The sequence below is a fragment of the Acanthochromis polyacanthus genome, chromosome 7 (assembly GCF_021347895.1).
Source record: "Acanthochromis polyacanthus isolate Apoly-LR-REF ecotype Palm Island chromosome 7, KAUST_Apoly_ChrSc, whole genome shotgun sequence".
NCBI classification, from domain to species: Eukaryota; Metazoa; Chordata; class Actinopteri; family Pomacentridae; genus Acanthochromis; species Acanthochromis polyacanthus.
This window is the reverse complement of record NC_067119.1, coordinates 12,403,385-12,420,950: the sequence shown is the minus strand read 5'-3', so window position 1 is coordinate 12,420,950 and position 17,566 is coordinate 12,403,385. Positions and strand designations below refer to the sequence as shown.

At 39.1% G+C, this 17,566-nt stretch overlaps 1 protein-coding gene across 1 annotated transcript in view; it reads right to left on the bottom strand.

Moving 5' to 3' along the window:
• Positions 1-17,566, bottom strand: part of LOC110966486 (ADP-ribosylation factor-like protein 15) — a 94,702-nt gene that overhangs the window by 32,133 nt on the left and 45,003 nt on the right. Inside the window, 2 exon segments of the mRNA XM_051950761.1 lie at positions 14,202-14,254; positions 14,257-14,409. Of these exon segments, the coding sequence (XP_051806721.1) occupies positions 14,202-14,254; positions 14,257-14,409 (206 nt within the window).

Below are 17,566 nucleotides of genomic sequence, written 5' to 3'. Positions count from 1 at the left end.
AAATCCACTCTTTATGGTTTCCTTCCTGAGGACTTTGTGCGAGTTAGTTTTTTAAACCTTTCCAGTGGAGGACAGTGAAGGAAAGGGAGACCACAGCGTCTGTATGTGTGGGTATCTACTTGTGGTTTAGTTGGGAGTGTAGCTGCATTCCTGAGGGCGAGCACTGAATTGACCACATAACATCATGGTGTGTGTGTGTGTGTGTGTGTGTGTGTGTGTGTGTGTGTGTGTGTGTGTGTGTGTGTGTGTGTGTGTGTGTGTGTGTGTGTGTGTGAGAAGTGTGACACAATGAGGAAAGGAGATATAGTAAAAAGGTCCGTTGATGTAAAACCGCTTGATTTCCAGGGTTTGCGAGCTCGCATGCATAAATGAGCACATCCGCACAGCTGCTCATGGATGGGCGTGTTGCAACACACCTTGTCTGACAACACTCAGGCGCATCTGGAGGTCTTGAAGAAGAGACAAGTTAAAAGCACAACTTAATTATCTGGCCTGAATTCCAAAGACAGTCAAATGAAAACATTCCCATCTCTTTTTCTGCTGCTCTTCCTGTCATGTTGTTTTTTCTCCTCACAGAGCTTGTAGGTGTTTGCAATCCACATTAAAGCCTTGAAAATAAAGAGTTCCACAAAACACCTTATCATCAGCTGTTAATTGCACTGGGAAGGAGCAGTTACAAAGAAAGGAAAACACAATGACCTCAGTAAATTGCAAAACTGTGATTTATGTCAGGGAAACTAAAATCAAAGGAAGGAGGCTGCGAGTTCCATCCTTTCTCAGAAGTCATTACGCACAAAACTGGTTTCAAAACAACTCTGTGAGTTATTCTCTGTAATCAAATCAAATGGACCACCTGAAGCAGTTGCTCCAACCCTTGGGTGTTTTTTACGATAGTCTGTTGAAATGATTATAAACGAAGCAGACTGCGTTGGAAAAATGTTGACCTCACCAGTGTCTGGTAAAATGAAAAAAATTGCAGTGCAATACAAAGTTGCATCACTGTTACTGTTGCTATCAAACAACAATTCACATTGTTCTATGAAAATCCAAGAATAAAAAAACAAACTGCAGCAAAATAGGGCAGAGCCACAAATGTATTGTGACCTGATAGCGATATTTACTTTCTTATTATACACTACTGACTGACTTACATTATTTTTGTCTTTAAAAATAAAAGTTAAAGCCTGTGCCATAAGTCTTTTCTACCATTACTCCTGTCTTCTTCTGAAAATATATACCATATTGGGTGACGGCACAGTTTAAAATGGGCGTAAGCATAATTACGCTGACAAACATATTGGAATTGTATCAAAAAATGGTCACAATATCTACTGTATGTACTGTAGCTCATTGCATGGTGAAAACAGAAAGCAGAACTGCAACTTGGCAACCTCAGGAACACTTGATGACGCCGTATGCCTTGTGCATATTAGACAGCTATATGAGCACAAAAATTCTAAGTGTAAGAGCACCAAAATAATTCAAGAGGGACTGAGGTCTCACTGTTTAAACCAAAGCATTCCAGCCAGATGTTGAAAAGATATAAATACATCTGTCTCTCCAAAACACACACAGTATGTCATCCAAAGCTCCTTCCACAAGGCAAATAGTCTGTGGAGATAGCCCTAACCCTCTAATTGACTTAATACATTTTTAAAAATAACTTAGACCACCTGCTGTTTTCTTTGCAAATTCTACACAACAGGCCTTTAACAATAATAATGTTGTTTAAATTTTATGACAATTGTTAAATAATTGCAGCATCTTCTTCACAGCATAAAAAAGTCTCTGAATAATTAAATATTTACAATTACTATGTTTAAAAATATGATTGAAGCTCTCAATATTTCAAAATTAACATTAGGTGGCCGAAAACATTAAGTCATTATGTAGTGCATACGTTGTATCCAAACTCAACAAGTAATCCAAACTAAATTATCACTCAACAATGCGGTGAAGGGTTTAGTTCAGGCAACTGGACTTATTCTTGTGATCTTGAAGACGTTTCGCCTCTCATCCGAGCAGCTTCTTCAGTTCTAAAACTAGTAGTATCCATACTCGCGCTCAACTTTGTATAGCAGTAAAAACTGAGTGCACAGTGAGCAAAAATGTGACAGGAGCAAAAGCTCGAACTGCTTGTGGTTCAGAGGATTAAACAGTTGTATTCTCTGTGTCATTTCATTGAATAAATCAAAAAGATAGAGTGGTTCAACAGAAACTGTGCCAGAATATTCCCGCCACAGTTTTGTCTTGTCCCTACCCGTTTGTCATTAGTCATAATGTGATTTATTAGTAGCCTACAGTAAAAACCTTTTAATAGTGCTTGTAATCTGTAAATTCTTCAGAAACTCTTTGACTTATCAGGGAAGACAACATTTTGACAGATAAGAGATTGCTTAAATGAGTGAAAATAGTGCCATCAGGTCATTGAAAATAGGCTTTCTTGCCCAAAACTCAACATATTTGACCACTCACTGACAGTTAAGTTAGTTAAACTGTGCTTTGAGAGACTTCATATGCCTGACAACAAATGAAATAGACTATCACTGTTAATCCTGTTAATACAAGAATAAATTTCATGGAAAACTTTTGTGGCCAAATAAGCAATTCGTAAAGACAAAGAAATATGTCAGTTACTCCTACCATAGACTAGCACCATAAGGTGATTATGTACAATACCAATGGTCTGCTGCATGGAACAGCTCAGTTGTGGTGCAGATATATGTGAAAGAGTGCAGTCTGGTTGTCTTGTCACAACATTTAGTTTGAGCCCCGAAGACAGAGACAGCGTTATCCTCTTATTGTCATGGAGAGCAGTGTCTTGGAGACTTGGGGCACAAAGGCCAGAGGAAAGTTAGCCTTAAATCTTCTTTGGAGATAGAGCTAGACATCTGCATGCTGGGAGAAGATCCCCAGATGAAGGCTCCATGTTATAGGATAGGATGGAAAAGAAAATCACCTTAAGCCAGCTGGAGTGCAGTAACTTTACTGGTAACTGTGCGTCTTTTTGCATTATGATTTGCATTTTTAATATTGATATAACTTTGACAAATGATCATACTTAAAACAAAGGTCAAAATGCTTAAGAGGAAGGGAAAAGAAAGGCAAGGGTAAAGAAAGAAAACTATACATATTTTTTAAACAGCAAAATGCAGAATAGTCTACCAAATGTGCAACGAAAAGCTCTGAACAGAAGAGACTTCCTCATACTAGATAAATGCCTCATTGAGTGTGTTTTGAGGTTGGTGTACATAAACTTTGATGGCAAAAATTGACTGAAGTATGAATAATTTTAGCTAAGTAGAGGGAAAAAAACTGTTTGGAAGTTCCATATGTCAGATTTGCATTGCCTTGTGAATGTGCACACGTGTGAATCCGCACATCCTCCAAACTTATCACAGCCCTCTCTCTCCACTCAAGTGGAAAAGTACGCCCCCCCACCACCACCACTTTCCCTACAGCATCCTCAGTCTCTTGATAGTTCCCGTCAACATCCACCCCTGTAACCCTTTCTCCAAAAAATCCTCGAGGAGGTCAACAGAGAGATTAAGACCCTTCAAATGGGGTCATGGAGATCAATGATCAAACGGAGGGACAGGGCCAGCCCCCATGCCCCCCACTCCACCCACTTTATTCCAGAAAGCCTGATAATAGAGACAAAAAAGGCTGGCTAACAATTACTGCCCTACACCATGAAACAACCACCCTCTTATTCTCTGGTGGTGGCCAACCTATAGCCGTCACCGATAGTTTCACCAATCACTGATCAGAACATGTCTATTAGGTATGAGTCTCAAATATGACAGGCAAATCAGGAGGAAAAAGATCCAAGAGTTTGAAGTAATCTCATATAAAATATTATACTGCAAAATGCAATCTTACAGAATAATTTCAACATGTTTTATGTGTTATTACAATATACGGAGATGTGACATTTTTCACCCAGTGTATCATCTAAAGCAAAATAAAACAGTTGCATTGTAAGACATGACAAAAACTGCAACCCCATTTGTCATTCAGTTTCTATTGTGCGCATCCACAAGGGGCACACCTGCATTGATCAAATGAGACCTCATACATGCCAAAAACAATTTGTTGGTTGTGGCTTTTCTATCATTGTGAGACACATTCCTGCAGACCACAGGAGAACAGAAACTGGCTGTGGAGAAACGCACTCAGCTGTGGGGTTGGTGAGGATGTCCCCCCCCCCCCCCAAGAAAACTCGCCTTCCAAAGAGTTCTAGCTTTTCACATCCTGGAGTGGGTTCAACATTTTTAGAGGCAAAGGCTAGCATACTTTCATTTTGAGCTTAAAACTGAAGAAACAGGAGGAATGATGACAAAGTATAAATGACACAATGTTTTTTTAGGCCATAAATGAACTACCCAGGGGATTTAACATTTAATTTAAGACAACCCATGTATGAGTAAGTGCAGAACACTGGGTACAGAGTTGCATTTCCAACAGAATTTCCAGTTAAGCAGCTGACAGAGTTGACAACCAATTTTTCACCAAAATGTTCTGAAAGGACTTGTGTGTCAAGTTCAGGATAAGTTTGCCTGGACAGACGAATGAAAGCTCAAAAAGAAAAAGAAAAGGGAGCAGGCATAAAGTGAGAGAGGCCATGGGTTAGACATTTCCTGTCTCTAGTGTTTTCTCAATGAAACTAATAATATTCAAACTCTGGGGTTGTGAAAAGGAGGAGGAAGTGAACACTTATTGAGAAAACGGCATGCTTCCTTTTCTACACCTCTAATTTTAAGACACTAAAAAGCAATAAACTCAACACAGAGCTCATTACTGTGACTGTTTCTAATATATTTTGATTTAGGATTTTTTCTTCTTTAATAGTTGGAATCCTTCTACAAAGGTTGTACCAAACACAAATAGGAACAAAAATGCTACAACTGTTACATTTAGAGTGAAGTCACAGAAAGGTAAGACTGTGCACAGAATTAGCAAACACTACCCAATAAAAACAAATGTCAACATTTAAATGAAGAGTTAGATTCGAGACAACTAGCCGATAGTGACTTCATCTGTGCAGTGCAGATGCAAAGTCTCACTTTACCACTCTTCAGATGGCATTTCAAGACTTGTGTAATGGCTTTTTTCACTGTCTATCACCCCCTTTCAGTGTGTGTGTGTGTGTGTGTGTGTGTGTGTGTGTGTGTGTGTGTGTGTGTGTGTGTGTGTGTGTGTGTGTGTGTGTGTGTGTGTGTGTGTGTGTGTGTGTGTGTGTGTGTGTGTGTGTGTGTGTATCCCCGTGACACATTCATACATACACAGTATGTAAGCGTTACAACATAGAATATAGATGTAAACACATTTATGTCAGTGTAAAAGGCCCCAACACCCGGTGACAGCAGTAGTCAGAGCTGGGATTTCCATTTTATGCATCCTTTACGTAAACTGAAACTCATCTAGTGAAGAACCAGTTGTACTGTAGAGATTATTTTAAGTTGTAACTGAAAGAAATTAATGCCACTGCGGGTAATTAACTTTAGAAAGAATGCATCTACTGATCATTTTACAGCTACAGTGCAGTTACACTCTGGTGGTGTGGACAAGTTTGTGAGGAAGCGTAGTGGTTTACAGTTTAAACTTTCCCTTGACCCACTGTAGAAAAAAAAAGCTTGTTTACGCAGGTCTTGACAACAAATGAGATGTTCTCAGTTTGGCTTGTGATTGTGTCAACAGTGGTCAATAGTAGCCAAAAGGAAAAGAAAAAATGTTTAGTGAGGAAATTTATTCCTTCTAGGATCAGCTGAGGGCAAAAAAAACATGCCACATATGAAACAAACAATGTCTACGTCAATGTGCCTGCATGCGTCTGAGTGCATGTGCCTGTCTGTCTCTGTCAAAACATGGCAAATTGATGATTAATGACTGTTTGCATGCTGGTTGACGAGGAGGTGAAAATCCGTCACTGTATCGCCATTCTGCTTCCTGGTACAGTTGTCTTGATTTTCCGGAAACTGAGGCAAGAGTTGGAACAAGCTGCTTGAAAAGCACAACTTATAAAATGTCTGTAATTAATTTTATTTGCTAGAAAATGCTCTGTAATTGTGCAGTGTGACGCATGTGAGTGTCTGCTTGTCTGTGTGGTGTAACTTTGTCACAATGCATAAGCAACATCAGATTTAAATTTGGTACACTGGAAACAGATGTGCTGCAGATCATAGCAAGCACTGCTTTCCTCACGATGAACAGATGCACAAAGAGGCAGTTCACGATTGGATCGAAAAGAGAGAGAGAGAGAGAGAGAGAGAGAGAGAGAGAGAGAGAGAGAGAGAGAGAGAGAGAGAGAGAGAGAGAGAGAGAGAGAGAGAGAGAGAGAGAGAGAGAGAGAGAGAGAGAGAGAGAGAGAGAGAAAGAAAAAAGACAGCATGGGTGCTCTTCCTCACTCAATCATCCAGGGACTTGGACCACAACATTTCAGCGTCTCTGTCTTCAATCCTAGAGGGGAGTCTGTTCACATGGCTTTTCAAGGTTAGATATTATAGCCTGCCCCTTTTTCCACTGTTTACAGTATTTTTTTTGTCAGACCTCACACCCCGTGCCATGACTCAGTGCTGGCCTCCATTGTTTTTTTCCCATTCTTCAAGCAGTGTATCATCAGTTTCATTCTGCCTTCTATCTTTTCTTCCGATAGCACAAGTGCCAATAGAACTGAAAAGACTTTTACCTCTGTCTGCAACACTGATAGCATTTTCTAAAACAAGAGCCCCTCATGGATGCAGTCCATTAGGCCCCGCCATCTAAACAGACCTGCTTTGTTGAGGTGTTATATCAACAGGGTGACCTCCCCTCTACTCCTCCCCAGCTTCCTTGGGCCCCCCAACGGCAGGAGATTGATGTCAACAAGGAATTCTGTCCCACGTTTCCTTCTGCCTCCTCCAGACCCACCCTGCTCCCGAAAAACACTTGCTCCAGCAGAGAGGGCCCCAGTGAAGGCTTAACAGGCCCGCTAAGCTGCATCACCCCACCGCCACCTTCTCTCACCCCTCGCTCTCTCAGTGCCAGAAACACCCTAAGTCACTAACATGACACCATAAACAAGCAGTGCCCCAGAAAACAGCACCGGCAAACGCGAGCGTGTGCGTGTGTTAAGGAAATGAGCCACCTTGTTCTGTCAACAGAGCGGTTGCTGTGAGAAGAAGGTCAACATGGAAACGTCATTTGTGTACCGTGTCATCACCAGAAGAGCTGCCAATAGAATTCAGACCAACTAAATCTGGGCTTGTTTCATGGGTGGTGCTTGTCAAACATTCAACAGAGAAGCAAAAACCTGAAACGCAGCTGCCGTGTTCAGAGGATTTGGAGAGTTTAGATGGAAACCCTCTGGAGGAGTAAAGCGGCTGCAATGGGACACTTGCAAAATCAGATACATGCTCCAATAAAAATCTGAAACAATACATAATTTCATTCATCTGTGAGTCTAATTTAATATTCCAATCTAGATCAGAATTTCAGTGACACAGCATGGTTTCCTCTACAGACTTCATTCCCGGTTGAAACACTATACACCACATGCTAATCCTCTGAGGGGATGTACACATTCATGTTTACATTCACCATGCTTTTAAATTTCTTTTATCATAATTTGCAGAAAAGAACTGTAAAGTACATCACAGACCACCAAGTCTTGAGGTTTTGAAGATGCCAAAAATATCAAAACAAACTATGAAACAAAGAAAAGAATACAGTCAGTGTGCCTCAGATCATTCCTGTTTATTTTTTTTGTTTTTACTTGAGACACTAACAGCCCTCCTAAGATTAAGTATTAAACAAAATGGTCAAACTTTCTTCATTTTCTTTGTCATTTTAAGTGTAGTCTGTTCTGGTGAGGTGCTGTTTATTACCATTGTAAACTTTAATCAGAGAGCAATGTTTCACAAGATATTAGCTGCAAAACCTTATTCCATTTTAATGTGAACTTTAGTTAAACCACCATCACAGATTACTATACAGAATAATTTCAGATACAGATATGTATAAATGTTTATTTAATTTTGAGTGACATGACTAATAACAATAAGATGCCAAAATACTTAAAGAATTCAAAGGGATTACAAAGGATGTAGCACGATTGAGTTTCCCAAAACAAACTGTTATGGTAGTTCAAAGATTGAGACTCTGTTGAAAAGTGTTACAGATTACAATAATCTGATTATTTTTCACTACCTGCATCTCTCTAATGTAAATAGTTATTTAAGAGTTACTTTCATGTGACTAGGACTTTATAAACTAATTAGTTTTTTGCCAATCTCTAAAAATACATTTTGTTCTGCACTAGCATGGATATACTGTAGTCCATTTTATATTCTTAAAATATACACTACCACTCAAAGGTTTGGACACATCTTCTCATTCAATGTTTTTTCTTTATTTTTACAACTTTCTACATTGTACATACATACTGAAGACATCAAAACTATGAAGCAAGACATGTGGAATTATGTCGCAAACAAAAAAATTGTGAAATAACTCCAAATATGGTTTCTATTTTAGATTCCTCAAAGTAGCCACCCTTTGCTTTGATGACAGCTTTGCAAACTCTTGGCCTTCTCTCAGTGAGCTTCATGAGGTAGTCATCTGAAATGATTTTAACTTCACAGGTGTGTCTAGTCAAGGTTTATTTGTGAAATTTCTTGCCTTCCTAATGTGGTTGGGACCATCAGTTGTGTAATGCAAAAGTCAGGTTGGTACTCAGTTGACAGCCTTATCTGACAACTGTCAGAATCCATATTATGGCAAGAACCAATCAGTTAAGTAATGAGAAATGACAGTCCATCATTACTTTATTCTCACCTCAGATCAGAACCCAGATAAATGCCACACAGAGTTCTAGTAGCAGACACATCTCAACATCAACTGTTCAGACGAGACTGCGCCAATCAGGTCTTTATGGTCAAATAGCTGCTAAGAAACCACTACTAAGGAAAAGCAATGCGCAAAATAGATTTATTTGAGCCAAGATACACAAAGAACGGACATTAGACCAGTGGAAATCTGTGCTTTGGTCTGATGAATTCCACCCGCCGTGTCTTTGTGCCACACAGAAAAGGTGAACGGATGGTCTCTACATGCACGATTCCAGTCGTGAATTTTAGAGGAAGAGGTGTGATGATGCTTTGCTGGTGACACTTTGGGGATTAATTCAAAATTGAAGGCATAATGAACCAGCATGGCTACCACAGCATCCTGCAGCGACATGCCATCCCATCCAGTTTGCGTTAAGTTGGACCATCATTCATTTTTTCCAACAGGACAGTGACCCCAAACACACCTCCAGGCTGTGTAAGGGCTATTTGACCAAGAAGGAGAGTGGTGGAGTGCTGCATCAGATGACCTCCACAGTCACCTGACCTAAACCCAGTCCAGATGATTTGGGATGAGATGGTCCACAGAGTAAAGGGAAAAGGGTCAACAAGTGCTCAGCACCTCTATGAACTCCTTCAAGACTTTTGAACAACCATTTCAGGTGGCTACCTTATGAAGTTCACAGAGAGAATGCCAAGAGTGTGCAAAGCAGTCATCAAAGCAAAAGGGGGCTGTTTTGAAGACTCTAAAATATAAAACATATTTTGACTTATTTCCCACTTTTGTGTTTACTACATAATTCCATATGTGTTCATTTATAGCTTTGATGCCTTCAGTGAGAATCTACAATGTAAACAGTCATGAAAATGAAGAAAAACATTAAATGAGAAGATGTGTATGAACTTTTGACTAGTAGTGTATTTCCAAGATGTGAAGTCCCATAATTGAAGATCAATCTTTAACTAAAACCAACAGCAATGGAACTTCAGATACCAGACGAAAAAAAACTCTCTACCCTGTAAAGTAAAGGAAAGTAAAGAGTTTGCCCTCTTGGATTCTCCAGCAAAGAGAGAGAGAACTCACTATTTCAGGAGTGTTTTGCAATTCATCTTTATGTGATGCATGATGGTACCTGACGTTGAACTGTCATTAATGGGCCAACAATGACTATTACATCACTGCTGGAGTTCATATATAGCATCGAGACAAAGGAACGAAGACTAAATAGAGCGGTGGAGGCAACTTTTCCTTTCACAGTTGGTTTAAAATTTTGTTACAGTTTTGCAAAGATTATTCATGAGTCACTGGACATTAAGCTCCTTCAGTGACAAACCATGAGTCAGAGGATAATATGCGCACACAGGCATGGTGACACTCATAATGACCACATAAATTCAAAGAAGCAAACAGGTTACAATGAATTTAAACACAATAGAAACCCACCCAAAAATATTTTAAAAATCTCAATACTGTGATTGTGGGAATTAATTAATTATAAATGCTAATGAATAATGTCTGTTATTACTGATAACAGATTCCAAGGCGTATGCTACAACCAACTTGTCTATTAAATAGGAGGTATAAATAGGGATATGACCCTTTTTTTAATGTAAACAAAATTTACATCATCTCTATCACAATGCAGGCAAATGAAAAAAGTGAAAAAGTAACCGCAATCTGCATATATGGATTTCTTGACTGAAGCAGAAAGGGTGGCAGTGCAGACAAACAAAAGATAAGATAAGATCTAATAAAAACTTCACTAATCCTGAAGGAAATTCTTCATTAAAAGTAAACAAAACATCAACCAATGATATCCTCAAGCCCGGTTATGTTTACTCGATGGCAGACACAGTATCAACTGGATTAGTAACAACATCAGGTTCTTCAGCTACCCTGAACAACTCACTTTATGTAAGTCATTCATTGTGAACTGAAATGGCCCTCCAAACAGGGTGCAAAAACTGCCTTTAGGCGACATCCATCTCACCTCCCCATCCCTATGGACCAGTCTCACGTGTCATCAGTGTTTGTGACCCATGTTGCGCATCCCAGGGTTAAAGGTCTTATGGCAAGCAGATACCATTTAAAAATCAATAAAATGTGTGCGTTCCGTGACTACAGTAGCCTGCGCTCAAGTACATCCAATCCATACAAATTAGTTAAACTAAGCTACACAGAACCAAGTGGAGTGAAAAGTTTGCAACAGTTACAGTCACTTTGGGTCACAACAGAATCTGGTATAGAACTTTTCTCCCTTTCATTTCCCAGTGCAGATTTAACGTCACTGAAGAGCAGCAACTGCGGTGGTCCGGGCTACAAAATACAGATGCTCCTCTCTCCAGACATCCATCTTTGTTATCCTTCAGGAACATCAAATAGTCCTATGCAGATGATACATGTGTGTGCATATGTTCGTGTGTGTGCAGGAAAATGAGGTTCCAGAATTTTTGAAACATGAGTGAGCGTTGCATAGGAGATGGTAGCCATGACATCCTACTCCAGGAGGCTCCTTCTATGAGGGAGATGGAGAGGTACAGTATGCCTCGAAAAAGGGGAAAACTGACAATCAGAGAAACACGGAAAGAGACAGAGGTAGGTCAGAATATCCTAGATTTGTCCTAAGGGGAGGTGGTGAGATGACGTATGACTCCATGACTACTGTGACATTTCCTCTATCTTCCGACTATTGCAGCAGAGTGGAAAATTCTGTTATTTGAGACAGAAGTAATAAAATGACTCAAGAAAGAAAATGTGATCATGGGGTTTAAACGTTTGACCACGTTTGTAAGCTGATGAGTCAAAAGCATGGTGCGTACTATGTGGTCTATATGAAGTCTGTAGTCTTTAAGACCAGTCATTCAAAAACTATGAGACTGGAATAAGACTTGAATTAAATGTGCAGAATTTGAATTTACTGGAAAAATTTTTTTTACAAGGCACTTAGATAAGAATAAAATATGGAAGCCAAATAGAGGCCAAACACTGACCTGCCAAACAGTGAATAACATGTCTTCAATGAGGTGAAAAAACATACAAAGCAAAAAATTTATCTGTATCAGAGCCCAAAAAGCCGTTTCAGGGACCATTTACCACCAAGGATAAAAAAGCCAGCATCTTGGAAGCACATGTCCGTATTTTATGGACAGACATGCTGAATGATCATTTGCAAAACTTATATACAGTAGCTGTTTCAGGAAAACAAATTAAGACTTGAAGTAGCCCAGCTAAAGCTGATGACAGAATGCTTTAAATTGACATACAGACAGATTCAGATCATAGTAGCATCAGCCTGGATCCTTTCTACCCACAACCAAGGCCAATAAAACCATTTCTATTAAAACAGCTTGATGTTGTAATAATTGCTTCTTACGTAAAGGCATGCCAGTGCAGTCTTTGTATCTCTCTTCTCTCACATTTGCTAAGCAATCCTGTCTCCATTTTCCCTATCCATCTGTATGCAAGTTCTCCTACAACATGGAGGGGAGATAACACCAGTCCAACAATAAAGATTATCACTACGTGTAAAGATATGTCTCTAATAAATATTGCTATTACATTTGTGAGAACAGTGAGCAAAGTTTGTTGATTTATGGAAACAACACACTAAGAAAGTGCTGTAAGATGAACACATTTGGAGAAACTGAACGGCTTAAAGCATGTCCATTAAGGGAGACGTTAACGACAAATCCTCGTCTGGCCAGCTGCTAGGTGGATTTTGCTACACCTGTTCTTGCAAACATAAATTACAGCCAAAATGGAGCCTTGAAGACCAAGTGACAGCAGTTTAAATACGCAGCAAAACAGGTATTATTTCAAGACCAACATACATAGAAACACTCGTTTTATATATTGTATGATGAAGTGTGTAAACAGTCTTGCTAGGTTTTCTGAAATCTGCAGTAACTCCATATCAAGAAACTGACTACTTTTAATACATACTATAAACTTCATACCTGTTATTTATTTTGTTCACAATCTCCGTTTTAATTAAAGTTCTTGTGACATCAAATATGTGGCTCTGATTTACAGCTGAAAATGCAGGTGCAAAAAAGGTTCACATTTTGTAGAAAACACTGAGATATTACATATATATATATATATGACTTTTATCCAACAACGTCATACTGATCTTGAGGGGTTCACATCACCAGGTGGAACATAAAATTCCTCACATGGGTGTGCTCATTAGGTTTATCTATAAGAGTTAACATTTCTGTTCATAAGGCAGCAGCTTTTACCTTTCTGTGCTTACATTACGAGCTACCTATTACAAACCCAGACAAACAAGTCTAATATAAAAACCCTACTATGCTTCACATTAGACAAGCCGTTCTGCTTAATCAGCTGGCTTAGGGCCTCTCAGCTATTAAACCAAGCCATCTTGAAACCCCCTGCAGATCTTACTGTCCTTAAACCTGCTGAGAGAGTCCAAAAAGGATCAATACCTCAAACCGGTGTCCTGTGGGCATAAACTATCATCAGTCTCTCGCTCAGTAACATGTTACCTTCAGGAACCTCACCATACAAGGATGCACTTCATTCACACAGTGTAGCCTAAGAATTTAGCTGCAAAGCAATGCTGTGAATGGAGGTAAAACAAAATATCCACTTCATGTCTCATGCAACCCCTGGTTCTGACCACAATGTCAAAAATACAGAATATCGGCTCCTCTTTCATCTGCTACCAACTTTGAAATGTACAAGACACTTAACTTTTGAGGGGGCTGGCACACATGGTATCAGCTCTGTGTTATATTTTGGGACTGAATCTTATCTGACCCATTTAGTACAGGAAATAAACAACTTGTTTACAAGATCTTGGTCAAGGCTTGGCTGCAAGAGGATGCACTGGTCTTCTTATTCAAGAGGCTTCTCCCACCACATAAAGTGATCTATAGATGTCTTTTAATGGCTCAGAGTCTGGCCCTCACTTGGTTTGCTTTTGAAGACCCAACCTCGTTGGTGCTGTCTCCAACAACAAAGCTATTTGGTTGACAGGGGCATGCAAATGCTTTCACTCTAGCGTCACTAAAGAGTAGGGGCTTTACAAGATGTTTACACTTATTTTTAAATGAGTCAAAATGAGACAACATTTATAGTTATGTTGCACACTGAATATTGTGTTATAATGGGGCCTGTGGCTTACAATTCGATACACTAATGTGATAATGAAAAGACCCATCCATATGCATGAGTATGCATGGCATTTACAGGCAAATACGTTAGAATGTGTGTGGTGAATTATGCAATCTATGTTTCTTCCACTCAAGACAGACATTTAATGTTTTATAAATCTGTGGAAAGGGCAGTGTCTGTATGTGAAAGACAATCGTGAGATACATTATTACAACACAGTAAACAGACTAGTTTACCTGGTTTGGCGTCCTTGCAGCAGGCTTGTCCTGGTGGTTGGCAAGGATGAGGAAGGCAGTGTGCAGAGCTGTGGGTGCTGCAGGGCTGAGTGGAGCTCATTACGTGCTGCTTCAAGGTCCTCGTCTGATGACGCGCTATCCAGTACAAAGACTACACCCTGTGACCCCTGGTAGTAACGACTCCAGTATTTCTTGATGCTGTCGGCTCCTGCAGACAGATGTGATGCTTTAAAACGTGTCAAGTTCTGGGTGGAGTCATTTTTTTGTAACTGATGTTGCCTGCTGGTCATGTGCAAACTTGCCAAAAAACAGAGATGTCAAACATTTCACGTTCATACATTAAAACTTAATTAAATAACACATAATTGCCAACTTTGCAAAGCCAAAATGTTTTTAACAATATATCTGAGCTCAGAATAGATAGTATCATAGAGGGACTTCAGAAATAGCATTCCTGCCTGAAAAACTTTAAAACAGAGACATCTAGACCAGAAAAAAGAAAAAAATCGTAATAAATTGCAACTTTATTTTGACAGATGTATTTATTTTTTCATTTGTATTAGTGAAATGTTTCCCAGATAAACAAGAATGAAAAAAAATTTCCCAAGTGAAATACTTGAATATTTGTAATGATCAATTATTTGAATAAAACAATCATATTTTAAGCAGTTTTACAAGTAAAACAGCTGCATGTTTTGCTTAAAAACTGGAACTAATAAGCACCATAAAGTTCAAATTACTTCTTTCCTTGCCAAGTTTTTGAACAGGTCATTAAGTCTGTGTTTCAGACACAGGAGTGATCTCCTTCACATTAAGTCTGTGCTTATTTTCAAGGCTACCCTGGCATTAAACTAATTGTGAACAACATATGGTTCCATTTTTGTTTGTGAATCCACTCACGAAAGTTTTAGTTCATTGTAACTTTATTAGCAAGTGCAGGAAAACTAAAGAAGAGGCCTGTTGTTTACAACAGAGCATTAGTTGAGACTCTTACCAACACCTTCCTCTGCTTTCACTGTTGAACCCATCCCTTTTTTTACAGATGTCAAAGGCAATGCTTAGAAAAGGAAAACTTTTATAGAGAAATGTTTACAAATCATGCAACCTTATCTGTTATTTTCATGAGAAAGTTTCTATTTGTACTCAAAGTAAGCACACCACTTTTATATTTCAGTAATGCAACTAAATTTTCCTGCACTTCTGTTTAAACCAAGCTTACAATTTGTTCATCACCTTACATCTGAATGAGATTCAATTAATGTATCTTATATATATACACACACACATTACCGTGCAAAACCTTCAGACAGGGAGACATCTGATCAGTACCACACACATTCTGGAGCAAGACAAGCCCAAACATACAGCCAAACGTTATATATCAGCAACAAGAAGAAGGAGTGCTGCAACAGATGGCATGGCCCCCACAAAGCCCTGATCTCAACATCATTGAGTCAGTCTGGATTACAAGAGCAGACAGCAACCGAGACACCATAAACAGTTCACAGAAGAACTGCGGCAAGTTCTCCAAAAAGCTTCAACAACCTGCACACGTTGTACTGAGGAGAACTAGTGCTGTTTAAAAGACAAAACAAAGTCACACCACATGTAGATTAGATTTTTGAAAAACTTTATTGCACTTTTTAACTGTAATTACTTTTACGTATGACAAATCTCAAATCTCTTCCTCCACTGAAAAAAACTTTCTTAAAGTCTGGAATAACTGCGCTCATATTCTCACTCAGCTCCACAAACTATAATCTGACAAACCAGAGAAAGCCTGCCAGTGTTTCACACAGCATTCTCCTCCCCGTTTACCATCTGCATTTTCAGAACTCCCTTCACTCTGGGAAACAACAAGAACCTCAGCATTAGCATTTGCGTAAGTTTTTGATGTTGAATTAAAGCACCTTTGTTTGCTTTTGGGTTTTTCCTCCTGTGAATGCTGCTTGCATACAAATGTTGCACCAGAACTATTCCCACATCACTATTTTGCAGGGACATCGTTGCTGCATCATGGGCTTAGCACCTCACAAGATGATTGTAATTGGTTTCAAGAAATACGAACATGCGAGGGCGTTTATTTACCTCTATAGTGGAATGATAACGGCACAGGCAGACCATTTCTCAGTACTGACACAGGGAATATGGGAAACTACAAAAAAACATAATATGCTTGTCATATTTGCTAAGTTAGTCATGCTCCTTAACCATTGGAAGATTTAGCTCTTTTCTTGTGATAATGCAAATCTAAGGTAAGTGATTGAACCCAAACTATACACAGATGCTAATCCTCCTTACTGAGCAAACTGCAAATTTTAAATCAACTTTCAAATCAATGGAAGGCAAATACTGAAAGTGTAAGTCAGTCCCTTTCTTAACTCAAACCACAGCATCAGCTATTGTAATTTACAAATTCATAATAGCTGGCATTAAAAAAAATGCTTCTATTCTACTCTCACATTTAGATTACCTTTCACTCACTCTGAATATTGTCTTTTCATTAAGTGATTCTAATGTCTGCTCTATATGTTAACTAAACTTGTCATCAGTGCATACGTTTGCTGGCTTTTAGAGGATGTACTTTCTCTGGTTAAAAATTATCCTCTTCCATCTGGTGAGGTTATTTACTCTGCAATCTTGTGAAATTGTTGTTATGTTATGTGCTCATAGTAAGGTAATTGCCAAGTAATGACGAACTGTGAGGCTGGCAAACGCTTAACATCACGAAGTGCTCTCGTGACATTTACCTCGTTTCCCTCATGCTCTCCCTCCCTTCCCTTGCCTCCCCCACTCTTTCTACTCACACCTCTCACTGGAGTGGAAAGCTATCAGACAAAGTGGCACTTGAGAGATTGACTAGGAAGTTTCTCTCACCTTTGCCTGGAAATGGTGGAATGTACGTCATGTCTCATTGATCTCGTTGGCAACTTCTGCCACCTATTGGTCTCACAGGAAGAATTTCAAACATGATGTCATGAATCTTGGGGGATGATACGATATATCACTCAAAAATAAGTGCCCTACACTGTAAAACATCATTCCTTTGCATGTTTTTGCTCCTCATTTCTGCTTATTGTTCCATTTACTGTTTCATTTATATCAACTTAATACTGTTTCTAATTGCAAGAGACAAGTTTTATACTTCTAGATCACACTCAGACATAACTATCCAAAAGTCAGCAGCGCGGCACACGAGTTAAAAATAGCATGTGAGTGAAAGTCATGTCCCACAGTGACCCTGTCAGTACTGACTCATAAACTGGCAGACTCATTGCCTCATTCATTCAATGTATGAATACAGATTGTATGAATGAAATATTGACAGGCTCTAAAGTCAAAAACTCCTGAATTGAATCATGAAC